Here is a 27,575-nt window from a genome sequence, read left to right on the forward strand (position 1 = left end):
TTGTCCAGGCTGGAGTGCAATGGCGCAATCTTGACTCACTGCAATCTCCGCCTCCTGGGTTCAAGCAATTCTCCTGCCTCGGCCTCCCAAGTAGCTGGGATTATAGGCATGTGCCACCACCCCGGCTAATTTTGTGTTTTTAGTAGAGACAGGGTTTTTCCATGTCAGTCAGGCTGGTCTTTAACTCCTGACCTCAGGTGATCAGCCCACCTCGCCTCCCAAAAGTGCTGGGATTACAGGTGTGAGCCACCACGCCTGGCCCCACCTGGCTAATTTTCAAAAAAGTTTTATGTAGAGATGTCATCTTGCTGTATTGCCCTCAAGTGATCTTCCTGCCTTGGCCTCCCAAAATGTTAGGATTACAGGCATAAGCTATTGCACCTAACCCCCACAAAAATGTATTATGAATTTTCCTCTTATTACTGTTTTGCATATATCTAACAGTTCCTGTTTTTAAAAAATTCTGTAATTTCAGTTTGTACTTCCTCTTTCACTTTAGAGTCTTTAATAGAAGACATTTTAATTTCCAGAGGAAAGCTGTTTTGTTAATAATTTCAACAATTCAGTTTTACTGAATTGTGATCAATGTTATTTATTTATAATTTTATATAACTTTCCAATATTTCTTGTGTGACCTCTAGTACCTGATTTTCTAAGTGTTTGATGCTCACTTGAGAAGATATATTTTGTATTATCAGTATATAAAGTTTTCATATATACAGGTTGAGCATCCCTCATCCGAAAATCTGAAATCCAAAACTTATTGAGCACCAACTTGATCCCACAAAAAGACAGTTCTGCCAGCCATGGTGGCTCATACCTGGAAGGCTCACGTTTTGGGAGGCCAGATCAAAAGAATCAGTTGGGGCCAGGAGTTTGGGACCACCCTGGGCAGTATAGTGAGACCTTGCCTCTACAAAAACTTAAAAAATTACCCAGGCATCATGGCTCACGCCTGTAGTCCTAGCTACTCAGGAGGGAGGACTGCCTGAGCCTAGGCATTGTAGACTGCAGTGAGCTATAATTGCACCACTGTACTCCAGCCTCAGTGATAGAGTGGGACCATGTCTTAAAAAAGAGGAAAATTCCACACCTGACCTCATGACAGGTCATAGTAAAACATAGGTGCACAACACAGTTGATTCCGCATCCCTGGGGAAAGAAAACCTTTCCAGCCTGTTTCATTTGTAACATACCTTCCCACACACCCAGATCCTCCATGCATGTATATCTGTAAAGAGTAATAAAATAGTATGTGTGTAGGCCGCATATGCCAGTGGCAGGTTTCCCATAATGCCTTATGTGAAGCCCAGACCTATGTGCATTACAGTTTTGTTTTTTGCTTATTCTCTGTTCTGTGGTGTCAAGATACTGTTTAAAATGCCAAAGAGGCCTGCATGATACCTGTAGGCTAATTCAAATATTCCAAAACCTGAAACACTTCTAGTCTCAAGCATTTCAAATAAGAAATAATCAATCTGTATCCACATAATCTACCTCATTGGTCATTTTGTTTCAGGCCTCCTCTATCATCACTTTTTGCTCAATTGATGTGTCTTGTACCGAGTGGAATATTGGAGTCTCTTATTTGTGTGTTTATATTTATATATCTTCTATACATCTTTTGTCGTTTTCTTTATAAAGTAGTTGCCATGTTATCTGGTGCATACTCAGAATTTTTATGTCTTCATTGTCAATTGTGACTTTTAGTATTAAAAAGTGCCCCATTTATATTTAATGCTTTTGCCTTGAATTCTATTTTTTCAGAAGATAGGCCTTTTAAACTATTTCCACTTGACTGAAATACATTTGTTCATACCTTTATTTATCCTTTCTAAATCTTTCCGTATTCAAGAAACATACAGTAAGTGATTTTTATTACTCATACATTTGGCCTCAGCTGTCACAATATTTACAATTATATGTGTTGCTTTATTATATTCCTTTTTTCTATGATGTGTCTTCTATGCTCTGTAAAACATTTATTTTCTGACATTTATGAATATTATGTTTGTTTTAATCCTCTGTTATTTTACTTGAACCTGGAGCGGGAGGTTGCAGTGAGCTGAAATCGTGCCACTGCACTCCAGCCTGGGCCACAGAGCGAGACTTTCTCAAAAAAAAAAAAAAAAAAAAAAAAGTACTAACTCCCATCAATTAGCCTATACAACAGCATGCTTATTCTACTTTCCTCTTTCCCTCTCCCATTTTCCATCCAATTTTTGTTACAGCATGTAACATTTGTACATGTGTCTTACACCTTCACCTTAGTATTTGTTTTTGTAATACATTTGGATATATTAAAATCCTCACTATAGTGAGTTCTTTCTGCCAGGTCTGGTGTGGCTCATTCTTGTAATCTCAGCACTTTGGGAGGTTGAGGCAGGAGGATGGGTTAAGCCCAGGAGGTCAGCTTGGGCAACATGGGGAGACCCCATCTCTACCAAAAAAAAAGGCTGGGCATGGTGGCTCACGCTTGTATCCCAGCACTTTTGGAGCTGAGGTGGGTGGATCATGAGATTAGGAGTTCTAGACCAGCCTGACCAACATGGTGAAACCCCAGTACAAGAATTAGCTGGGAGTGGTGGCATGCACCTGTAATCAATCCCAGCTACTCAGGAGGCTGAGGCAGGAGAATCACTTAAACCCTGGAGACAGAAGTTGCAGTGAGCTGAGATGGCGCCACTGCACTCCAGTCTGGGCGACAGAGTGAGACTCCTGGGTTCAAGTGATTCTCCTGCTTCAGCCTTCCGAGTAGCTGGGATTACAGGCATGTGACACCTCTCCTGGCTAATTTTGCATTTTTAGTAGAGACGGGGTTTTTCCCATATTGGTCAGGCTGGTCTCCAATTCCCCATCTCGAGTGATCCATCCGCCCCGACTTGCCAAATTGCTGGGATTACAGGCTTGAGCCACTGCCCCTGACCCAATTTTCTTCATTTCTAAGGTGATTTTGCCTTTTTCCTCCATTTCTTTTTTGAGTCCAGTCCTTTTAATTCTTCCTTCTATTAAGAATTTCTGATTCGTGGTAGAGTTTTAAATATCCCCATATGTTTTTGTGTATGTATTTATAGTTGGAGTATGGTCATAACGTTTTCTTCTGCTTCATGGTGGGTTTTTTTCCAAGAGGAATTTTTTTTTTTTTTTTTTTTTTTGGTAGTAACTGTATGGATTTGTTCGTTTCCTTCCTCATTTTTGTGCTGTTTTGTACAATTTCTAGCAATGGCTTCTTTTTCTGCCAGTGTAATAAAGTCCAGATTCTTTAGTAAGTTTGTGTTGGTGTGTATGAATAATATATATCTTTCAACGTTTTGTTTTGATTTTTCTTACAGGACCCTGAATTTTCTTTTGCTTTTCACCTTCACCACCCAAGTGCCAAATGATGTCTCTCCCTTCTTTTTTGGTTTATTTCTCCCTGAGCTTTGCTTTTGAAGACTGTTAGTTCAATAATATGTACTTTTAAGTCCCTACCCTGTAAACCTTTGACTGGACACTATAGTAGTATTTTCAGATTTAGGGTGGGCTTACTTGGCCTGCATTTGCCAGAAAGCCTTGCAGCATTAGCAGGGTGGGCACAAGTATGTGAGATTGCTCCCTGAGATTTACAAATTTATGTTTATTGCAAATGTGGGTATGCTCTATTTTCAAGTTAGGCTCAGGGTGTGTTTTGGTTTAGTTTTATCTATTTTAGTTTTAGTTTGTCAGTGTCATCAGTTTCCTTGGAAGTCCCCAGTAATAACTAAATTTTCAGAACTGGGCAGTTATTTTCCAGCTTGAAGGGAAAAACTAGTAAAACATATTTTAAGGTGTTACATGATCAACTCTGAAAATTACAACTCCATTCATAATGACAGTCATATTCAGTACTGTTGTAGCACTTTGCAGTTTTGCTAACACTTCCATATGCTTTTTCTAAGGTAATCCCCTCAAAAAATATGTTTCACAGATGAATAAATTGTGACTTAGATTGAATTCCTGATGCCATGCAGCAATTAAGTGATAGGACCAACTTAAAACTAAGGCTTTCTCATTTAGACTGTCTTTTCTGCTGTACCTTATTACTTAAGCTTGTTGATTCATGCTAGGTGTTCAAACTGGTAAAACCTCCATTAGGTTTATAGTGAGTATGCTTAAAGTCATACAGTCATGAACCTTTATGAAATCTGGTTTGGACTGTGGGTTATTTTTTTTATCCTTTTCAGAAGATTAACTGTTCTTTCTTCCTTCTACCTTATAGGACCAAGCCATATGTCCTTCTATGTTCGAGCCCACAAAGGGTCAACACTTTCTCAGTGGTCTCTTGGCAATGGCACCCCAGTCACAAGTAAAGGAGGAGACTACTTTGTCTTTTACTCCCATGGACTCGAGGCCTCTGCATGGCAGTTCTGGATAGAAGTGCAGGTGCACATTTCCGAGCATTGCTTGTTTCATTGATTAGGTTCCCAGGTGGTATTTAGCAAGAACCTTGGGGTTAAGTATGCTGGCTTCCAAGAACTGAAGAACTAATTGATTTTCTTTGGCAGGTCTCAGAAGAACATCCCGAAGGAATGGTCACTGTGGCCATTGCTGCCCACTATCTATCTGGGGAAGACAAGAGATCCCCTCAGCTGGATGCTCTGAAGGAGAAGTTTCCAGATTGGACATTTCCCTCTGCCTGGGTGTGCACCTACGATCTCTTTGTGTTTTAATCTTGTGGATGAGCTCTAAGTACATGCCCAGTGGATACTCCATGTGACATGGTTTCTCCCTATGTTATGTGGATGTTTGTAACGTAAGTCAATCAATTTTAATGAGCATATGTTCAAAGAGCTTTCTGGGTTAACACTTTTCAGGGCCAAGCACTGTAAGGGTTAAGCTGTGGCACAATGATGCATGGCCCGTTGACACTTGAAAATGCCAGTTTTCTGGCACATAAGCACATGTGGGTACTGCCACTACACACACGTCATTTTATGTGATCATAAGGACAAAAGCCAACAAACCACTTCAATAGCTGCCCCTTTAGGATCAAGAAAGAAGTACACTGTCAGAGCATCGTTAATGAGATAAAAGTGGTTTCCAATTTAAGCCCCAAGACCATTTGTTGTATTAGTGGATGGTGGGTGAAATATCACTCACTGAGGTAATGATTTCCCTTGAGACTATAACTCTGTGTGGGTCACTGAAGTGATTGACATAGGGCTGGGGGAGAAGCATTGCACTCTTAAGGCTGTAGCCTGTGCTTAGCTGTTTCTTCAGGCAGCTGTCGAGTGTGCTTTGTGTCTCTGTACTGAGGCCTGGACCCCATGCTGAGCTGGTGACTGACTATCCTGACAAGTGGACACTCAGATCCATTGCTGTGCTGTTTTCCTGAGGTGGTTTTCTATGCCTGTTTTCCTCTGAAACATGTCTGTTACCTCTCTCCATCTTACCAATTTGAAAATGAGAATATCTGGCCACATAGCCCTCGTTTTTAGGTTCTTTTGGTTCAGAATATTGTTTATGCCAGTATGTGACCTTAACTTCCTTCCTCAGAGCACTGAGCTGCCACCTGGGCTATTCTGGGGTAGAAGGCAGGCTGGGAGTAGTGGGCATTTTATAAATATTTATTCTCTTTTGTTTGATACGAGTCTTGTGTTATACAAGCTTAATCCTTTATGGCATAACCTTATTATGTCTTCTTGTCTTCCAGCCAGTTGAATAGATTTTCTCAGTAACTTATTATCCAGCAGGCTGGCTTTCCTGAGACTTGAGGTTGTGGCTTATACTGGAGTAAGACTGCTGTATCTGTAAGTGGTTCAGATCCTGCATAATGGCAGCATGAGGACTTAAAGGTGGTTTTCATTTTGAAGATGGCCATGTAGCTTGTAAGGTGTATCATAGCAGTACCTCTCATGGCTTTTTGGTCCAGCAGTGAGGGGGTTGCTGAGATCAGTGGTAAACTCTGCAAGCTTTCGTTTTATCATCAGGAAATGTAAAATGTTGGAAGGCACAGTTAAAACAAAAAGGGGTAGCTAGATTTATCTTGGATGATGGAGGAAATGAGAGAGGAATGCTCTTGAAGGGTGGCCTGTGGATCTATTTGAATAGAAAGAGCACAGTAAGTGTGCAATGCAGGAGGAAAACGTCCTTAGGCTGCTTGTCTAATGTGTATGATGTGCTTTTAAAATCCTGCTCCTCATTGCCTGCCCAATCTGTGACTCTCTAAAAACTAACTGGGACCATGTAGGTAGCAGGGCTGCAGCCAGAGCTGAATGATAACATGTTGGGCTGTCACATGCATCAGCACTGCACACTGGAGTCATTGCTTTTTCTGGACTTTGTAAAAATTGGTCTTAAGTGCTTCAAGAGTATGGCTCCTGCTACTTATTATCTGTCAGGTATCACATAAGGTTTGTAGGGTTTATATCTTGTACAGAATCATAGCTGTGAAGAAAAAGTAATAATCTCTCAATGAATTTAAAATATGGGCCTATTTTGTGTCCCCGTGATTTCCACCCACTTTGGAAAGGATGCCTTTACTGTTTTTCAGTAATAAATTATCACTGTTTTCCTTTTGCCTTTGGGTTATTTCCCTGTGTAAACCATTGTCTTTTGTTTTGGTTTTCTTTAGCATTATGAAGCTTTGGTATTGTACAAGGTCAATAATAAGATGCTGACTAGTCTCAGGGCTTGCCTAACATTCTGGGAGGTTATTTTAATGCCAGAAATGGTCAAGTAATTATCAAAAGTATTTATGGCTCTGTTAAGCACACAGTCTGTCACATTGGAAGGTGCTGAGATTAAATTTTTTCTTAAAAGAATATCTGATCATTTAATTTCTAAAAGAGTCTTTTCAAGCTCTAACAGTCACTAACAAATGCATTATTTTCTGCAGAATTTAAATGTTAGTAGTACAGTACTGCATATTCAGGGAAAATGTGTGAAGAATTATGATTTCACAGTAGTTCGTTCTTGTGTTTGACCTAAGAATGACTGTCACATGAAGTGTTTGTTTCTACAGTTTAGTATCTATAAACAAGCATGATAGGATTTCTAAAGATATTAGTACCGAGGGAGCCACAAGCCAGCCTGCTGACTCAGGAAGCTGTAGGAGTGTTTGTCTGTCAATTTCTTATCACTGGTTTGCTGACTTACTGAGGATTAATTGATGCCTTACAATGTTACTGAAATAAACTTTTTAATATACTGGTTGGTATCTTTTTAACAGAAAAACAGATCTGTGTTCTTATGTATTCCCGTTTTCAAGGGGTATTCCATGTCCACAGAAACGACCTAGATGGCTCATGAGAGCAAGTAACATGGAAATGTTTTCTTCAGTTGGAATCCCTTATCTATCTTGGAATGAAGTGGTACTTCTAAATTTCACAGAAATTATTAGGTAACTAACTATTGAGCTTAAGCATATGTAAGAGTTTTAAATCATCCCCATTAGCAAAAAAATATCAAAGGGTATTCTTTTGGGGGTGCAGGGAGTAAGGGTAGGAGGGACGGAAGAAATTGTCCTTCAGCCAGAGTGACCCATTGCTTATTCTCAGCTCCACTGAAGGAAAGGGCGCCACCACTCACCAAAATAGAGCATGAACTTTTGAGTTCAGAGATCTCTGTGCAAGTTATTTAAGCTTTCTGAGTGAATTCTCTCAGAAATAGTTCAATACAAGGTGAAGCAGCTGAACAGCTTCTATCCTGTTACTGGCCCTAAAAGAATAATTCTCTTCTTGGCCCTTCTTTTAGAGCCAATAAAGCCAAGATGCAGTTATGGCTCTTTGTCTTTTTAAAAAATACTTAGGGAGTTTTGGGGTGTATCAGTGCATTTTTTGACCCTTCTACTTCCATATTTGATTTGTAAAAATATAACGTTGATAATTTCTTTTCTACAATTTGGTTCTACATCATAACCAAAAGAAATTTATGCTACAGATGCAAGGTTGGCTTAAAATTAGAAAGTTGGCCAGGCACAGTGGCACATGCTGTAATCTCAGCACTTTGGGAGGCCGAGGTGGGGAGATCACTTAAGCCAAGTAGTTTGAGACTGGCCTGGACAGCATGGCAAAACCCTGTCTGTACTAAAAACACAAAAATTAATTAGCAGGGTATGGTGGTGTATGTTTGTGGACCCAGTTACTAGAGAAACTGAGGTGGGATGATGGCTTACGCTCAGGAGTTTGAGGCTGCAGCAAACCATGATCGTGCCATTGCCTTCCAGCCTGGGTAACAGAGCAAAACTCTTAAAAACATTAAAAAATCAGTGTAATGTACCATATTAATAAAGGACAAAACCCACATGACTATTTCAATAGATGCAATGTATGTTTGTTGAGTGTCTTCATCATGGAAGGGTTTTGGATCCAAAACCAAAATCCAAAACCCTTCCATGATGAAAACACTCAACAAACATACATTGCATCTATTGAAATTGTCTTTAATAAAGGACAAAACCCACATGACATAACTATACATAAGGGAACATCCTCAACCAGATAAAGGCTATCTATCTATGAAAAACCCACAGCTAGCATCATAATTAGTGATGAAAGCATGCTTATTCCTAATATCAGAAGACAACAAGGATGTCCACTATTGCCGCTTAATACGCATTGTACTAGTGGCTCTATCCTGGATAGTTTGTCAGGAGAAAGAAAAGGCATCCAGATGGAAAAGGAAGAGTTTAAACTGTCTCTGCTTGCAAACAACATGACTTTCAATACAGAAAAGCCTAAGTAATCCACGAAAAAGAAAAGTTCAGTGTTGCATGATGCAATGTCAATATACAGAAACAATTGTATTTATATATGCAATCCAAAACCAGAAAATTCCACTTTTTTACAATAGCATTAAGAACTACTTAGGAATAAATATAATAAAAGTATGAGACTTACTAAAAACTATAATTCATTGTTAAAAGACATTAAAAACCCGATAAATGGAAAGACATCTCATGTTCATGGACTGTAAGGCTTAATATGGCAGTATTTTCCACATTGCTTTATGTCATGAATACAGTCCTTATCAAAATCTCAAATGCCTTTAGTTTAGTAGAGAAATTGATAACCTGATCCTAAAATTCATGTGGAAATAGAAGGGACCTAGAATAGCCAAAACAGTCTAGAAAAAACAAACTTAGGACTCCCACATTCAGAATTTCCTGCAAAGCAACAGAAATCAAGGCAATGCGGTAAAGCATATGAAGAGATTACAGATTATTATAATACAATTAAGAGTCTATGAATAAACCCATACATCTATACTTGATTGGTTTTTGACAATGGGAAAAAAATCTTTTCAATAAATGGTGCTCTGACAGTAGCCACGTTAGAAGAATGAAATCACATCTTTTATACCATATACAAAACTTAAAACGGATCAAAGACCTAAATGTAGGAGATGCAACTATAAAACTCTTAAAACTTAGGCATAAATATTCATAACACTGGATGAGGCACAAGCAACCAAAGAAAAATAAGTTTGACTTAATCAAAACGAAAAACTGTGTTTCAAAGGACACTATCAAGAAAGTGAAATGACTGAAAGACTGTGTGATTGTAATCACATGGTGACGACACTCAGAACCTAAATCAGACTTCTGTTGTATTCTTACCAATTTGTTTTTTAGCAGTTATTAATGGGTACATTTTAGAGTCTTCTATTTTGTGTGGAATTTTATCTTCCCCTTCAAATGCTGTAATTAACATCACTTAAAAAAAAACAAACCTTGAATATTGAAGCCTAGGGAAAAAAAGTGAAAAGAAAGCCAACAGAATGAGGAAATATCTGCAGTTTATATATATATAATGTACAAGAAGACGTACATTAGCCATTAGGTAAATGAAAATCCCTATGATGAGATACCACTTCATATACAACTTTGGATGGCTACAGCCAAAATAACAAATAACATGTTTTGGTGCCAAGTTAAGAAGTGAGACAGAGAAGTCCACATACTGTATGTTTCCATTTATATGAAATGTCCAGAATAGGCAAATCCATGGAGACTGAAAGCATATTTAGGAAAATGGGAAAAAGGCAAAGTAATTTTTAATCCCACTTATTAGAAATGACACCTAGGTTCCTCTATACTTACATGTAAAATTTTGTTTGCTTGGTGGGTATCTTAGGTATACGTAATTTTCTGTCATTTCTTCATTATATTTTGAACATTTTCCATGTCATCGATATGGACTGTTTCCACCAATAGTTTACTGTCAGGCATCTAGAATGTTGCCAACTCTTGACGTTCCCATTCTAAATCTACATACAAACAAATATTTTAAATAAATAGGTCTGAATTTCTAGTTATTTCATAAGGAAAATTCTAAGAAACAGAATTATATAATGAAAAGATGATTTTCATGGCTTTTGTTGTTAACCTGAGATGATGAATAAACAAAAGTTTTTGTAATGGTTTTATTGCCCTTTACAAAGTGGGGAAAAATACACATTACAGAAATAGCAGCAACTTTAATTACAAGCAAAGGTTGATTTTATTCCCATACCCCAATGACTTCCTGTTTTGGTTTCAGCAAATAACTTATTAATAAATGCATCTAGTAAACCTCAAATAATTATACTGAATATTTAAATTCATTGGCTAAAATTATGGCTTAAACAGTTGATATGTGAACCAAGCAACACAACAAAATAAAAATGGAGTTGTAAAAATTAAATTATATAACAAATAAATTACCAAATTTTCTGTAAACCTGCCAAATTTCTTGCTGTGGGACCTATTTCTATTAGTTGAAAAAGGAATATTTTATTAAAAAAAAAAGATTCACGGCCTAACCCACAGGAATACAGTTAACTTACTGGTGCCCTGCTTTCAACAATGTGAGATGAACTCAGTAGCACAGTGTTTTATTTAAGATACTTGAGAAGATCACAGCTCTTTATAATGGTAAATTATTTTTATTGACTGAATATTCACACCAAACACAAAAGCAATGCTGGTTCTTCTCCTTAATGGACTACAACAGGAGAAGAGAGTTCAGTTTAAGTTTCTTGCTGGGCTGCATGTACTGACATGCAAAACATTATCTTAAGATTCAGGGAAAGGTGGTTTGAAACAAAAACTTAAATAAAAATAGCACCAGAAGGACCAGGTACCAATAATCACATACTCCACCCATTTGGGAGTTTTATTTTGTGAAATTATTGCACTTGTAATGTAAAAGTAAATAATAGTATATTACCCAACTCAGTAATTTTAAATACTTTGAAGAATTCTGAACTAAGCAGTTTCAAAATGGTTTTGAGTTTCTCTTCAAAGGAAACCTGGTAAAGACAACTAAATCTTAAAAAGCAAGGAGACAGGACCAAGTTTTGTTTCTAAACTACAATTGCACTATGAGAAAAGAGGTTGTTCTAGATAGTGGTACGAATTTGGTCCACATCAAATACATCGTTATTATAAAAATAAACAAGTTTTTTGTAAAAAATAACATTGCATTCCTTGTTCAAATTGCACAGTACAAACAAGCTGTCTAAATTAATACTGTTATAAGGTAGTTAGAATTACATACAGTGGATGTGTGTTTAGTCTAAAGCAATTAAGGAGGATGCAGTTCTGTTTTCATAATGTATGAAAACAAATTTAAGTCATTTCTAGAAGTACATAAAATATTTTAAGTTTACAATGAAGAATGCATTCTTTACATACTAATTTTTAGTAGCCGTGATAATACAGGATTCAGCAGTCTATTTACATAGAAGTCCATCTTTATTCAATTTACAAAAGCAATAAATAAAACTACATTAATTTGCACAAAACCTGCTGCATTTCATGATCAGTGTGATCATTTCCATTACTTCATGACCAACCCAAAAAATCCGTCTTCCTCAATTTGCAAAGAGGAGCAAGCCCTATCTTTGTATCTGTACACATGCAGAATCCAGCATTAAAAGCTTACAAATTATAATACAAGCCCTAAAAATATGAACAGTGCCTTTGGGTATATTTACACAAGAGTATTCATAAAAAGATACTGTTCCTTAATACAAAATTAGTGGTATCTAACAGCATAATTGAGAAGAATCCCTCAGACCTGTGCCCACACTGATCTAATGGGAATCAAGCTTGCTAAAACAAGCACATCAACTCACAGGTCAATAGCTTCCATCAATTCTGGACTGGGATTTAATGGGCTAGTAAAGCCAAGGAGAATGTTTGTATCACACTGGCACATACTGTGCTCCAGGGCAGATATCTATTCAAGAGGACTGATTAAGGAGTCCAGCGAGCTCTATCCAAGGGAGCAAAAACGTAGGTAGCTTAAGTACCTGATAAACTACAGCAAGCACCTTAGCATTTTTTTTAAAAAGCAGTCTGGACATAACGCAGAACCAGGAAACATAAGAAGCTGTAAGTAGTGAAAAAGTAAGCTCACCTAGGACAAAACAATTCCTATGGTTTAAGACCTATCAACCTCTGAGTAAAACCAAAATATTCCCATGTACATCTGTACAATATTTACTTTTCACTGCAGCTTAAAAATTTTTTATGAAAGATGCTTTATATCACATTTTTATGGAGTCAAAAAGATTTCTTAGACAAGAATTAGTTAAAACCTAATAATACTTTACCAAAGAGTCTCTGAACTGAGTTCTCCCGTTAAATCAGCCAACTAGGTTACAACGTAGAGTTGCACGCTGCTGCTAATTAATACTGCCCCATTGTGACAGGAACCTCACTGTTGTTAGGACACGGAACAGTCGTAAGTCCCATCCTGAAAAGGTTCTTCCTCCTCTGCTTGGGCTATGTCCTCCTCTTTCCGGCTGACCAAACTGCTACTCCCGACTTCACCCTGGGGGATGCTTCCATGGCTGGAGGAGCCCCTGTTCTCCTCTGCCCGGGGGCTACTCTGTTCAGGAGTCTTACCCACAGTTACTGGCTGGAAGGCATCTGGCTGGACCTGCTCTTCTGTTATCTCACTGAGCTTCTGCAGTTGCGGCTTAATGATGTTTAAAAATGGCTTATATCCAGGACTATGTAGAGGAAAAAAACATTAGCTTATCTGCCATAATTCAAAAGGTTTGGTAGAATGTTACAGATAAACTTACTAAACATTGATATGGTAAGGACAATGATAGATTATGAGGGGAGGGAGGAGGCAAAGAAGGTAGGTAGGAAAGGCTTCTTGGGTGTCCTGCCCAGCAGAGGGGGCTGCATGTTGCATAAGCCTGAGGCTTAAGTTTCTAAGCACTAGGGGCAAAGGCTGATGTTTTAGAACCAGTATTACAAATAAAAATTGTATTTTACAATTGAAAAGCCAAAAGGAGTTTAGACTCGAAAAAGGACCTTCAGACAACATCTAACCTAAAGCCATTTGGCAATTAAGGAAAACCAGATCCAAGTAAGGGAAGTAACTAGCCCCGAATATGCATATAACTGGTAATAAAGACAGGGCTAGAGTCCAAGGCTCTTAACTGCCACCACAATTCTAATTTGGATTTGCTTGTAACTGCCAAGGAATGTTAAATTGACATAGACCTTAACTTTGAGACTTTTCAAGTAGACATTTTTAGATTATAGCTTCCATTTCCACAGGACTGCAAATCTGAAGTCCTTAATTCTAAGCTCATTTGCACTGCGTATGAGCATATTATTAATTATGCATTTGCACTGCATAATTCTAAGCTCATTTGCACTGCATCAATCTTAAGTCAGTGACATGCATTCACAGTATAAATTACACACTGACCAACACCGTAACTTTACTTGATGGATATTATTCATTTAAATAGCTGGGTATAGAATGATTACTAAAGAAAGTAGCTTAAAAATGAACATAATAATGTATAAGTATAATACATGAACCATAACTAAGCCTTAAGGTGAAAGGACAGGATTCACCAAGAGACACCAACCTAAAATATTAAAGATGGCAAAGCAGCACTTACCAGTCTGTAGATGCCCATCGGTCCACTGCATGTAGCCCCGTCTTTATGTTCTGTAACATCTCTCCATCTACCTCTGAAGACTGTGTAATAACCAAAATCTGATTGATTACTGAGGATTCTCTAAGAATCAGGCCTATAACAATGCACCAGTCCAGGCACCCTGCCTCCATGAAAATATGTAGCAAATACCTAAATAAAAGCAGAAACAAAATGATTTATGCTAAGGAGGATCTGTAAGATGCACAGAAGTGCAATGATTTTTAGGAAAGTAGCCCCATACCTATATGTCCAAATACTCCGAGTAGGCATTCTGTGATTTCAAATAGACCAGAAACTCACCGAAGCTGGACCTGGGATTTATGAGGCCCTTTACTGGCCAACTCCATGGAAATGTGCTCCAGCTCTGACTGAGTTAAACTGAGTGTAGAGAAATTTTCATCCACCATTGTCCAATCTCCATCCACCATGGAGCTACTTTCAGTCAAGTCTGTGGCTGAACCAATACTGCATTCATCACCTGATGAAGAATTGCCAGAAGTTACAAACCAGCTTCTTGTAGAAAATATATTTTCCTTTAATTTTAAATAAAGGCTGTTCCTCAGATGTTGATTTCTCAGGATCTTGAAATTGAAACATGAAATCCATGGCTAAAATTACCATGTTAACATAGAAGATATTTTTTAAAAAATTAGATAACCAGACATTATGTACCTTTAGATGGAAAAACATACTACCACCACCTATGAAGCAGTCTTCCCCACTTCCCTCAATAAAATCTGGCTAGAATTTGACCAAGTCTTTACATTCAGCTACTAATTTATAGGAAATACAGAGGAAACTGTTAAACTAAACGATGAAGCTATAATAAGCAAAATCATTATTGTCGTAAAATCCACAAAATCAAATTTTTTCAATGAATAAACTGCAAGGAAGGGAAAAGAAGATGGTAGGGAACATCCACTTGAAAGATTTTAAGAACACAATCACAATATGTGAACCTTATTTAAATCTTGACTCAACCTATAAAAAATTACAATGTTTATGAAATAATTGGAAATCTGAATACTTAATGAATATTTGATGGTATCAAGGAATTACCAAATTTTTATAGGGATAATGGTATTTTGGTCATAATTCTTAAAGAGTCCTTATAGGAAAAATACTGAAATTTATAGATAATGTGTCATGGATTTTCTTCAGTTAATACAGGATGGGGGAAGGACACTAAACAAATGTGGCCATTAGTGATGGAAGCTGAGTGACAGCCACATGGGGGACGGAGGGGAGCCCACTATATTATTATCTCTACTTTTTAATATATTTGAAATTATCTTTTTCAAAAAGTTCTCTAAAACAAGTAATGGCACCACCTAACACCCATCTGGATGACTACTATCAAAAAACAGAAAGTGAGTGTTGGTGAGATGTGGTGAAATTAGAACCCTCATCCACTGCTGAGAACGTAAAATGGTGCAATTGCTATGGGAAACATGGCGATTCCTCAAAAACATTACAAGTAGAATTACAATATCACCCAGCAGTCCCATTTCTGAATATGTATATACCCAAAAGAACTGAAAATAGAGTCTCACAGAAATATTATATCTACATTCATAGCAGAATTCACAATAGCCAATGATAAATTGTGTATTCTATCACAATTAGGAAAAAAAAACTAATGAGATCTGTAAGCCTCCTCACATAGTAGAAGCTCAGTTAACAGTGATGACCGACTGATATTCAAACATTAGACAAATATCTCTGGCCACTAAAAAAGCTGCAAAAACTCTGACAAACTGCTGTTTAAGCTCCTATACTTTATAACCCTATACCAACATAAATTGCTTCAAAACCTCTTCAGTTTGTAATTTACCCATTACTATAGAGCAGAGATTGGTGTACATTTTTTTGTAAAAGGGCCAGAGAGTAAATATTATAAGCTTTTAAGGCCTGGAGGCAAAATCAAGGATATCACGTAGGAACCTATATAGCAGCAAGAGAAAAAGCAAATGACCACAAATTTTTATCGATGAAATAAAAAATACTACCACCTCACATATTCCAAAAGAAAAATAATAAAAAAATGATAATGGGAAAAAATGATAATGGAGTAAAATTTTTTATGATCCACATCTAATTATGATAAAAATGGAATTCTTTATATGAGGATAACATTTTGCTTACTTGGGGCTCAAAGTTAGTGTTTCCTTATCATCAGTATTGATTTACAAAGATTCATCTATTAATGTTGATCTGCACTATTTTTTTTTGTTCATGTAAAAGAAATATGGCAAAGTACAGTCAAGGCCAATTTGGCCTTGTTCTACAAACTGTCCACCTCTCCAGCGGATACAAATGGTTAATCCTCCATCATGTTAGAAAAAGAGTGAAGCTCCATCTCTGAAGTGCTATAGCATATAAACTTTCTTCAAAGGAAATGAAGAAGAACTAGGATTTAAAATGACATTTACCTTTATTAGATAAAGGTGACAAGAAGGCATCTTGCATTTGTGGTCCATGGGATGAAGCTGTGTCTATCTCATGATGTGTGGGGCCAATGTTGCTGAGCCAGCTCTGACTTCGCTGGATGTTGGAGATGCCAGCATCCATCTCAAGGTTTAAAAATGGGTCAGCTGACTGAGACTTTAACAGCTGCTCTCCCACTGCAGAGTAGGTCCAAGAACAAAAAATGGAGGAAGAAATTCAAGATGCACACACTAACATTTTCAATTGAGCTCTTTTAGCTTCCCTCATCTGCCTACCCAATAAGAACAGTTCAAAGGCAATTACTGCCCTGAACTGTATCGGCCATCCCAAAACTAGAGACATGTGACTGTAACACAATAGACTGGCCACACAATATTACCTAACAGCTACATCATCCTATCTCTTACTGGAGCTAGGCAAAACTTATATATTATGTTGATCTTCTAAGTGACTTCCTTTGGCTCTTAAGATGACATGCAGTTTCCAAATGCCAAAGTTAAAAGTTTTGGTTTTGATATTCATAAATAATAATTAGAACAGTCTTCATAAAAAGACCTGAATTAAAAAACTTTAAATTTTTCTTTCACCAAAATATACTTTCAGTTTGTCCTCTCCTAGTTTAGAAGGTGGCCTGTTTCCCTGGAATGAGTTCTGTCAGCTTATTTTGAGGTCCTTGTCTATCTGGTTCCAGAACTCCTTCCCACAATAACATAAGCATGGTAGCTTTTATATTCAGCTAGTTCTCAACTTCTTTATAATCCAAAAATGACTAGATTTTTGAATTAGACTTCAAGGTCATAAGATTTAGAGAAAAAGATTCTACTTTATTTACACCCTTGGTCAAGCAGTGGACATTCCAACTGATGTACAAAAAGTTGGCTTTTATCCACTCTTAAGTTTGGAATAAAAATAATCCCTTGAATATCAACTAATAAAATGTCTAACTACATGGAGTGAAATACAATTCTCCTTGTACAAGTGACACCAAGTCTACATTACCAGTTCTATATTTTCCATTTTTGAAAGGAGAATTGATAGAAGAGGCTGGGATAATTGGAAGTGGCCACAGGAAATCTTTGTGGAGTCTCTTCAAGGCTATTACAAAGTTGTCTACCCGGGCAGCTCGGGTACGTTCCTTGCAAAGCCAACTAATTAGTTCAAAGCCCAGCTGGGCTGCAAAGCAGCCAAGGTCCTTTAACCTCACGTCTTCTAAGAGGCGCCGAGCATGTCTCCAGAGCATCATGTCAATATACATGTTCTCAGCACAGTCACTGTCTTTGCTCCATCTGTAAGTGGAAACACAAGATTATTTCTCCAGAATAAGCTTTACTGGAGGATTTCACATACTTATTACGCAGTAGTACTGATAAAGATGACAAGGAGACAAGCGATCCAAGAACCAATTCTCATTGACAATGAAGATAAAGCATCAGGGCTTCTCCTCCACATGACACCACAACCCCTGGAACACAGTAGGCTTTTAAGACATTTGGAGAGGCAAGCCGATTGCAACAGCACATCAAAAAGCTTATCCACCAGGATCAAGTAGGATTCATCCCGGGGATGCAAGGCTGGTTCAATATACGCAAGTCTATAAATGTAATTCACCACATAAACAGAACCAAAAACAAAAACCACATGATTATCTCAATTGATGCAGAGAAGGCCTTCGACAAAATTCAACAGCCCTTTATGCTAAAAACTCTCAATAAACTAGGTATCGACGGAACGTATCTCAAAATAATAAAAGCTATTTATGACAAACCGACAGCCGATATCATACTGAATGGGCAAAAACTGGAAGCATTCCCTTTGAAATCAGGCACTAGACAAGGATGCCCTCTCTCTCACCACTCCTGTTCAATATAGTACTGGAAGTTCTAGACAGAGCAATCAGACAAGAAAAAGAAATAAAGGGTATTCAATTAGGAAAGGAGGAAGTCAAATTGTCTCTATTTGCAGACGACATGATTGTATATCTAGAAGACCCTATCATCTCAGCCCAAAATCTCCTGAAACTGATAAGCAACTTCAGCAAAGTCTCAGGATACAAAATCAATGTGCAAAAATCACAAGCATTCCTATACACCAATAACAGACTTAAAGAGAGCCAAATCAAGAACGAACTGCCATTCACAATTGCTACAAAGAGAATAAAATACCTAGGAATACAACTAACAAGGAACGTAAAGGACCTCTTCAAGGAGAACTACAAACCACTGCTCAACGAAATAAGAGAGGACACAAACAGATGGAGAAACATTCCATGTTCATGGTTAGGAAGAATTAATATCGTGAAAATGGCCATACTGCCCAAAGTAATTTACAGATTCAATGCTATCCCCATCAAGCTACCAATGACCTTCTTCACGGAACTGGAAAAAACCACCTTAAACTTCATATGGAACCAAAAGAGAGCCCGCATAGCTAAGTCAATTCTAAGCAAAAAGAACAAAGCAGGAAGCATCCCACTACCGGACTTCAAACTCTACTACAAGGCTACGGTAATCAAAACAGCATGGTACTGGTACCAAAACAGAGATATAGACCAATGGAACAGAACAGAGGCGTCAGAGGCGACACAACATATCTACAACCACCCGATCTTTGACAAACCTGATAAAAACAAGCAATGGGGAAAGGATTCCCTGTTCAATAAGTGGTGTTGGGAAAACTGGCTAACCATATGCAGAAAGCAGAAACTCGACCCCTTCCTGACACCTTACACTAAAATTGACTCCAGATGGATTAAAGACTTAAACATAAGGCCTAACACCATAAAAACACTAGAAGGAAACCTAGGCAAAACCATTCAGGACATAGGCGTAGGCAAGGACTTTATGACCAAAACACCAAAAGCATTGGCAACAAAAGCCAAAATAGACAAATGGAACCTAATCAAACTCCACAGCTTCTGCACGGCAAAAGAAACAGTCAATAGAGTGAGTCGGCAACCAACAGAATGGGAAAAAATTTTTGCAGCCTACCGGTCTGACAAAGGGCTGATATCCAGAATTTACAACGAGCTAAAAAAGATTTACAAGAAAAAAACAAACAAGCCCATTCAAAAATGGGCGAAGGATATGAACAGATACTTTACAAAAGAAGACATACAAGAGGCCAACAAACATATGAAAAAATGCTCATCATCACTGGTCATTAGAGAAATGCAAATCAAAACTACATTGAGATACCATCTCACGCCAGTTAGAATGGCGATCATTAAAAAATCTGGAGACAACAGATGCTGGAGAGGATGTGGAGAAATAGGAACACTTTTACACTGTTGGTGGGAGTGTAAATTAGTTCAACCACTGTGGAAAACAGTGTGGCGATTCCTCAAGGACCTAGAAATAGAAATTCCATTTGACCCAGCAATCCCATTACTGGGCATATATCCAAAGGATTATAAATCGTTTTACTATAAGGACACATGCACACGAATGTTCATTGCAGCACAGTTTACAATAGCAAAGACCTGGAACCAACCCAAATGCCCATCGATGATAGACTGGACAGGAAAAATGTGGCACATATACACCATGGAATATTATGCAGCCATTAAAAATGAGGAGTTCGCGTCCTTTGTAGGGACATGGATGAACCTGGAAACCATCATTCTCAGCAAACTGACACAAGAACACAAAACCAAACACCACATGTTCTCACTCATAGGAGGGTGTTGAACAAGGAGAACACATGGACACAGGGAGGGGAGCACTATACACGGGGGTCTGTTGCAGGGAAGTGGGGGGGGACAGCGGGGGGGGCGGGGAGTTGGGGAGGGATAGCATGGGGAGAAATGCCAGATATGGGTGGGGGGGGGGGAGGCAGCAAATCACACTGCCATGAATGCACCTATGCAACAACTTTGCATGTTTTTCACATGTACCCCAAAACCTAAAATGCAATTAAAAAAAAAAAAAAAAAAAACAGGAATAGGAAAAAGGGGACAGAAGAAGTCAGACTGGGAAGCAATTGATGAGTGGCTGATGGAAAGAAAGGGAACAAACCCATGCTGTATTTGAAAAGTCCAATGAGAAGAGGGAAGGAGAACACATTAAAAAAACTAAGGATAGACAGGCAAAATGAAATTAAATTTCTCAGTGTGAGTCATGCACATATATGAAAAGAAAACCAATTTTATTTTTTCTTAAATGACAAGGTCTCACAGTGTCACCCAGTCTGGAGTGCAGTGATGTGATCATGGCTCACTGCAACCTGAAACTCCTGGGCTCAAGCTATCTTCCCTACCTAAGCCTCCCAAGTAGCTAGGACTACAGGTGCCTGCCACCATGCCTGGCTAATTTATTTTTATTTTTGCAGAGATGGGATCTTGCTATGTTGCCCAGGTTCATTTTGAACTCCTGGCCTCAAGTAATCCTCCCACGTTGGCCTCCCAAAGTGCTGGAATTACAGGTGTGAGCCACCTTGATAGTCCTAAAACTAACACAAATTACAACTTGACTATATAGTCTTCATTCCTGACTCACATGAGCTAATGTGGGGGAACTGGATTGGTAATTGCATAATGTGGTACTTTAAGTGAGAGGCAGTTTAGTGGTGGGGTAAAGACCCTGGTCTCTAATGCAGGACTGCCTGGATTCAGATCTTGGCTCTGCCACTCATTTGTTGTATGAACATAACTAAGTTTATTTTCCTAGGCCTCTGTTTCTTCACCTATGCAATGTGGATAACTCTCACAGAGTTATTTAAAGGACCTGGCCAGGCACAGTGGCTCAAGTCTGTAATCCCAGCACTCTGGGAGGCCAAGGTGGGCAGATCACCTGAGGTCAGGAGTTAAAGACCAGCCTGGCCAACATGAAACCCCGTCTCTATTAAAAATACAAAAAAAATTAGCCAGGCATGGTGGCAGGCACCTGTAATCTCAGCTACTCAGGAGGCTGAGGCAGGAGAATCACTTGAACCTGGGAGGCGGAGGTTGCAGTGAGCCGAGATTGCACCAGTTCATCAGCCTGGGCAACAAGAGTGAAACTCCGTCTCAAAAAAAAAAAAAAAAAAAAAAAAAAGACTATGCATGTAAATGCTTAGAGCAGGGCCTGGCATGTAGTTAGCACTTGTTAATAAACAGTAAAACATGACAGTAACAAATGTTCAGTAAGCTCTCACTATGTGCCAGGCACTGTAGTAACAATATAAACATATGTTCACGCTGTCCTGAAGAAAAAAAAATAATATAAAAGAAAGGATTAAGTAAGTAAAAAAATGAGACAAGAACATAGGAAGGAATACACAGGCCTCACAAACCAGAAGAAATTCTCATGATTTGATAATGTTTAGTGTAAATTCATAGTCATCTCTCAGAAGACAATATCCCATCTATAGGTGATAGCAGTTTCAGTCTCCAGCATACAATTCCTTTGGCTCCCCCACTGTTTAATAACTTCTCTAATCAATAGGTCACAGGAGAGTCAAATGCATTAGCACTAAATTTTTATTTTTTATTAAAATGTATAACTAGAAGGAAGGGTAAAATTACTGACTTTAAGAAGGCTTTTGGATTACCTACAGATTTATCTATCTTCCTTTTTACTTTGGTCCTCTATCATCAGAGGTAATTTAAAAGTCTGTTGAATTTTCAAATCAAAACCACAATGTGATGCCACCTTACTCCTGCAAGAATGACTGTAATAAAAAAATTAAACAACAGTAGATGTTGGCGTGGATGTGGTAATCAGGCAATGCTTCTACACTGCTCGTGGGAATGTAAACTAGTACAGCTGCTATGGAAAACAGTGTGGAGATTCCTTGAAGAACTCAAAGTAGAACTACCATTTGATCCAGCAATCCCACTACTGGGTATCTACCCAGAGGAAAATAAGTAATTATTCAAAAAACGTACTTGCACACGCATGGTTACAGCAGCACAATTCACAACTGCAAAATCGTGGAACCACCCACATGCCCATCAATCAATTAGTGGATAAAAAACTGTCGTATGTGTGTGTGTGTGTGTGTGTGTGTCTGTGTCTGTGTGTGTCTGTGTGTGTGTGTATGATGGACTACTACTCAGCCACAAAAAGGAATGAATTAACAGCATTTGCAATGACCTTGATGAGATTGGAGACTATTATTCTAAGTGAAGTAACTCAGGAATGGAAAACCAAACATTGTATGTTCTCACTGATATGTAGGAGTTAAGCTATGAGGATGCAAAGGCATAAGAATGATACAATGGACTTTGGGGATTTGGGGGGAAAGAGAATTGGGGCAAGGGATAAAAGACAACAAATATAGTACAGTGTATACTCGGGTGATGGATGCACCAAAATCTCACAAATCACCACTAAAGAACTTACTCATGTAACCAAGTATCACCTGTACCCCAATAGCTTATGGAAAAAAAATAAGTTTGTGGCATTTGGCCAGGTAGGGTGGCTCACGCTTGTAATCCTGGGACTTTGGGAGGCTAAGGAGGGCAGATCACTTGAGGCAAGGAGCTTGAGACTAGCCTGTGCAACATGGTGAAACCCCGTCTCTACTAAAAATACGAAAATTAGCTGGGCATGGTGGCATATGCCTGTAATCCTGGCTACTCGGGTGTCGAAGCAGGAGAATCGTTTGAACCCTGGAGGTAGAGGTTGCAATGAGCTGAGAGGGTGCCACTGCACTCCAGCCTGGGGGACAGAGCGAGACTCTGTCTTAAACAAATAAGCAAACACAAACAAACAAAGTTTGTTACATTCAGAACAGGTACATCAAAACCTATTCTAGAAAAAGGGGCAGAAACTATACAAAGAGTACAGAAGTGAACTTGGGAGGAAGAAAAAAGGGAAGCCTTCTGTGTGGCCTCTGCTTTTTGGGAATTGAAAAAAAAACTGCTATTGGATTAAATAGTTGTTTTCATTAAGACCTAATTTTGCAAATGTCCTAAAATGCCATGTGTCATGGATAAGCAGAAAGCATTATTTTTTATATCTTTATATTTTATATTTATCTACATATTTATACATTTATATTTTACATCATTATATTTTATATCTTTATTATTTTACCTTTTTCCAGAGGGACCAGATGGCATGCTTAGTGTTTTCTGTAAACTGAATTTACTGGGAGGAACATTTTCAGCTGACTGGGATAAACTGATGCTTCGATTCCTGAAGAACTCAAATCCACCACTTGAACTGGGTTCCTAGGATTACACACAATATGCAGTAGTGTTAGAGCAAGATGCCACGTGGGTGTATGGCCTAGAGAAGATGTATAACTTTTGCAACTAACCTGAGCTGTGGGTGTGGATGGAGGTGTCTCAGATTCTCCAGAGCCAATGGCTTTAAGAAATCGAATCATGTGTCGACAAAGGTCCCACTTGCCTTGTTCTAGTGCTGTATTGAATAGAAGGGTGGCATGTTGCCTACTTACTGCAGGGACTTCCATATTCTACAAAAACAACCAGGACAGCATTCTTTTTATACTACACAATTTGGGAAGATATGAGCAATTCTTTATCTCCACAGTTTTCTAAACTCAAAGAATGTAGCCACACCACCATAAGGGTTAGTTTAATAGTAAGATTAAAAATTACTGTACAAGGAAAAGTGAGGCAAGTACTCTTCTGAGGTATGTAAACTATAATTTATTCAACTCCCACTACATGCCAGATACCATACTATACTTTAATTCATTATTTCATTTATTTCTCCCAGTGACTCTGCAGATAGGCATATCATTTGTATTTTACAGGTGTGGAAACTGAGTTAAGTAAATTGTTGAAGATCAGCAGAAAAGGAAGAAAAAAAAAAGGGAGGTTTGCCCGACTCCAAAAAAGGTCAGGTTTGTCTCCTGTTGCAGTTTTCCAAGGATGTGACTAAAATCTTTGCTTTGGGCAACAGCAAGTAGTAAAGTCCTGCTGCACATCCAGAATCCTCCATTTTTCTTTCACAAATTTAACCTGCCTATCTTGGTCTTCATGGAAAGTTGCCTAATAGACAACTTTAATTGTAGTTATTATCTACCATTCCATAGCAACTTAGGAATTCTGCTGGAGAAAAAAAATTACATTGTTAGGGAGATCACTGAAGTTGCAGGGAATGACCCAGAACCAAAAAACTGCTGCATTTTGATTCTATTTTTAAAATCCTATGTCTTTTTCTTTAGGGCTAGCCATGGAATCATACTTCAAGGCCCCCTGGTCTCTCTGCTTGAGTGTCTTCTCTGGTGTCAGTCCACTGCCATGAAGCAAAGAAGCTGACGGGAAATCTGCTTCAGGTGGAGATTTAAACCAGGTTTATGGTTAGCTTCTTATATCAATGAAAACAACTTTGCAGTAACTGTAAAGAATCTTTAAGTGTAGCCTATCAACCGTCAAGCCCTTTTTCATTCATTCTAATGAATTGAATTTTCAGGAGTTGGAAAGAAGCCATTATTTTGAGAAAAACTGTGTGCTATGAGGGTCTGTGCTGTGGCAGGCCTGAGCCTTCTCGGCTTGCTTTGGGGAGACTAGCTCAAGGTGCTCTGTTATGACCATGTTCTAATAAGTGTCCCCTCAGCAACCCATACTAAAAGGAAATAAATCTACTATTGTGGGGAGCTCAAACTCACTAATATCCCAAATAATACTTTCTTTGCTATATTTCTCATGTAATATTTCAATAATCTTATGTAATATTTCTTACATGTTCTGATATGTATTCTAATACATATATTAAATTTCTCCAATATATTAAATTTTCGAAATACTACTCTGAACTCATTAATCTGTTTTAGGCCTATTATGGACAAACAGGAAAAAAATCTCTGCAATGTTACTTTATGACATTCAAAGAAATCTGTCTGAATTCAAATTAAATATATAAACAGAAAATTTGACTATGAATTCCATAAACACAATCATGGTGCCAAACCAGGACATTTCTATTATTTCTAAGTTTAAGCACATTAATTCTTGCCCCTTTATAAGAAGAGAATTGTTACCTGTAAGATAATAAGGTAAGAAGCAGCTGTGTCCAAATCCTGAGCCATCAAACATTCCTCAAACAAGTTCTTAGGGTTTCCAACAGCTGCAAAAAGGTAATTCCACAGGGCATATTCAGTCTTCCTGGCACAATGGACAACCGTCTGCAGGAAGAGGGGGAACTCGGTGATAAATTTTGCCACAGTGGGAAGGAGAGGGTCGGGAATGGGCTCCCGTGAGGTAGCTTCTTCTTCCAGTACTTCATGGAGCATGAGCTCCAGCACATGAGGGAAGTAAGGTAATGCGGCACAGGACTGGGCCAAGAGCAAGGCTTGCTCCCCAAGGTTTCTGACCAGAAGTTGACGTAGAATGTGGTGGAGGTAGATCTGAGAGGTTCTCTCCACAACACAGAAAGGGAAGAGCACCTCCAGCTGTTCTCTAGCATTGTTCCGAGTATACAAAGAATCATAGAGCAAAGTGTCATTGACAGCACCAAGGACTAAAGCATCTTCAAACAGAACAGCTAGGGGGTAAATGTTGATGTGGAAAGGCAGCATGATCCGCTGGGACAAGAAAGAATGGGGCTTGCGATGATCCCTTGGGAACAGAGGGAGCCAAACTTTCATCCCTGCACCACCACAGCTCAGCCAGAGGGCCTCTAAAAGGTGACGTTTCTGTTTATTTGCTCGACACGTTGTCCAGACGTTTTCAACAGACTGGGCTAGTACAACAGGAGGACAGAATGGCAGCTGGAGAAGGAAAGACAAGAATCAGGTTGTTTTCCTATTAAATTTGTAGGTTAAGTTCCTAGATCTAGTTTACTAAGTGTTTCAAATGGTAGTATAGTATCTTTCTGGGAAAAGCAAGGGATCTGTTTAGAATTACAGTTAAAAGTATCTTGCGTTTTAAAGCATACACCCTTAAATCTAAAAACAAAACAACCCATGAACTTCACAAGTCTATCTCTATTTTCCATTAGGATTTTCAGTGAATGATGCCTAAGCAGTAACATATGAAGTATGGAACATGTCACGATCATTTTGGGACCTTATCCTCCAGTCAGTCAGTCTTACACTCAGAGGCTTAACACTAATTTTATGGACCTAATTTCTCAGTTTCCAAATCATAAAACACTCTTCTCTTAAATTCTTTCGTTCCTTTATCCTCATCCCATATCTTCCTAATGTGTGAAATGAAATGACTTGCACTTTACTCACAAGTTTCCTTTGGTTAGGGCTACTGTCCTTCTCCCGGATCTGTGGGCCTGACCTGTCCCTCTGCATCATGATGAGCTGTCCTGCTAGGTTTAACATAATGCTCTCTGCACCACGAGCCTGAAATTTAAGAAAAAGCAGCTAAATTCATACTTCTGTGTAGGTATGCTTTTGGCATTTTTCCCCAATCCATAAAGTTTATACGTTAAACAATCTATAATACTTATTGAGGTTGTACTATGTATAGCTAGGATGGTACAAAGCTTAACACATAATGCAATTAATGAACAACACCAATGACATAAGATTGAGGGCACAGTTGAATTATCCTGAAAAAACTAAGAGAACTTCAGAAGTTTATCAAAATGAGAGATCACTTCAGTGATCTAGCTGCCATAACTACAGAAAGTTTAAAAGGATGCAGTGGAGCTTGACAGATGAGGAAGACTTTAAGAGTGGAAGAGTAAGGGTTGGTATTCTAGTGGAAGTATGCAATGAAAACGAAGACATGGAAGTACTGGGAAACTGAGAACGAAGACATGGAAGTACTGGGAAACTGAGAAGAGTCTGGCTAGAATAGGGACACTATGAGAACAAAGCTGGATGGTAACAGACCTTCAAGGAGGATTTAAAAAGCCAGGTAAAAGAGCAGCAGGAAAGAAGCCACTACTTATGGTTCTTGAATAAGACAGTTATTTAAAAAATCAGACTTAATCAGGTTACTCAGGAGAGGCAGATTTCATGGGTGTTGACTTCAGAAATGAAAAAACAGTATGACTTTTTATTATGAAAAATTTCAATCAATCCTCAGAGAGCTCAGTATAATGATTTCCTATTGAGCCCTATCACCCAGCTTAAACAATTATGCACATTAAAGTATGAGCAGCCCTGTTTTCAAAGGAATCTCAGATATCAAGTCATTTCTACCTGTAAAGAGGAAGGAACTGGGCCAGGTGCGGTGGCTCACGCCTGTAATCCCAGCACTTTGGGAGGCCGAGGCGGGTGGATCACGAGGTCAAGAGATCGAGACCATCCTGGTCAACATGGTGAAACCCCGTCTCTAAAAATACAAAAAATTCGCTGGG

The 27,575-nt window shown here is 38.5% G+C and overlaps 2 protein-coding genes across 8 annotated transcripts in view; one reads left to right on the forward strand and one right to left on the reverse strand.

Moving 5' to 3' along the window:
- ERMP1 (endoplasmic reticulum metallopeptidase 1) overlaps nucleotides 1–25,179 on the forward strand; it is a 77,515-nt gene extending 52,336 nt beyond the window's left edge. Inside the window, exons 14-16 of one of the 3 annotated variants that reach the window (XR_010336980.1) lie at nucleotides 4,238–4,401; nucleotides 4,524–4,771; nucleotides 24,481–25,179. Coding sequence is in view for 1 of the 3 variants with exons in the window: in XM_012454534.2 (XP_012309957.2) it covers nucleotides 4,238–4,401; nucleotides 4,524–4,688 (329 nt within the window). In the remaining 2 variants the exon portion in view is untranslated. Of the gene's footprint in view, nucleotides 1–4,237; nucleotides 4,402–4,523; nucleotides 7,168–7,228; nucleotides 7,247–24,480 lie in introns of those variants that run through there. The other 2 variants (XR_010336981.1, XM_012454534.2) reach the window with 2 other exon arrangements.
- The window catches only part of RIC1 (RIC1 homolog, RAB6A GEF complex partner 1), a 143,146-nt gene continuing 123,956 nt past the window's right edge, over nucleotides 8,386–27,575 (reverse strand). For all 5 annotated transcript variants that reach the window (XM_012454531.2, XM_012454532.2, XM_064361464.1 and 2 more), the window contains exons 18-26: nucleotides 26,494–26,610; nucleotides 25,297–26,025; nucleotides 23,605–23,763; nucleotides 23,379–23,515; nucleotides 17,362–17,648; nucleotides 16,347–16,538; nucleotides 14,215–14,392; nucleotides 13,876–14,064; nucleotides 8,386–12,960 (exon numbers count right to left, since the gene is read on the reverse strand). In XM_012454531.2, coding sequence (XP_012309954.1) covers nucleotides 12,672–12,960; nucleotides 13,876–14,064; nucleotides 14,215–14,392; nucleotides 16,347–16,538; nucleotides 17,362–17,648; nucleotides 23,379–23,515; nucleotides 23,605–23,763; nucleotides 25,297–26,025; nucleotides 26,494–26,610 — 2,277 coding nt within the window. In that variant the 3' untranslated portion in view covers nucleotides 8,386–12,671. The remainder of the gene's footprint in view (nucleotides 12,961–13,875; nucleotides 14,065–14,214; nucleotides 14,393–16,346; nucleotides 16,539–17,361; nucleotides 17,649–23,378; nucleotides 23,516–23,604; nucleotides 23,764–25,296; nucleotides 26,026–26,493; nucleotides 26,611–27,575) is intronic.

Source organism: Aotus nancymaae, unplaced genomic scaffold (genome assembly GCF_030222135.1).
Source record: "Aotus nancymaae isolate 86718 unplaced genomic scaffold, 86718_ANA_hifiasm-v0.15.2.pri h1tg000041l, whole genome shotgun sequence".
NCBI classification, from domain to species: domain Eukaryota; kingdom Metazoa; phylum Chordata; class Mammalia; order Primates; family Aotidae; genus Aotus; species Aotus nancymaae.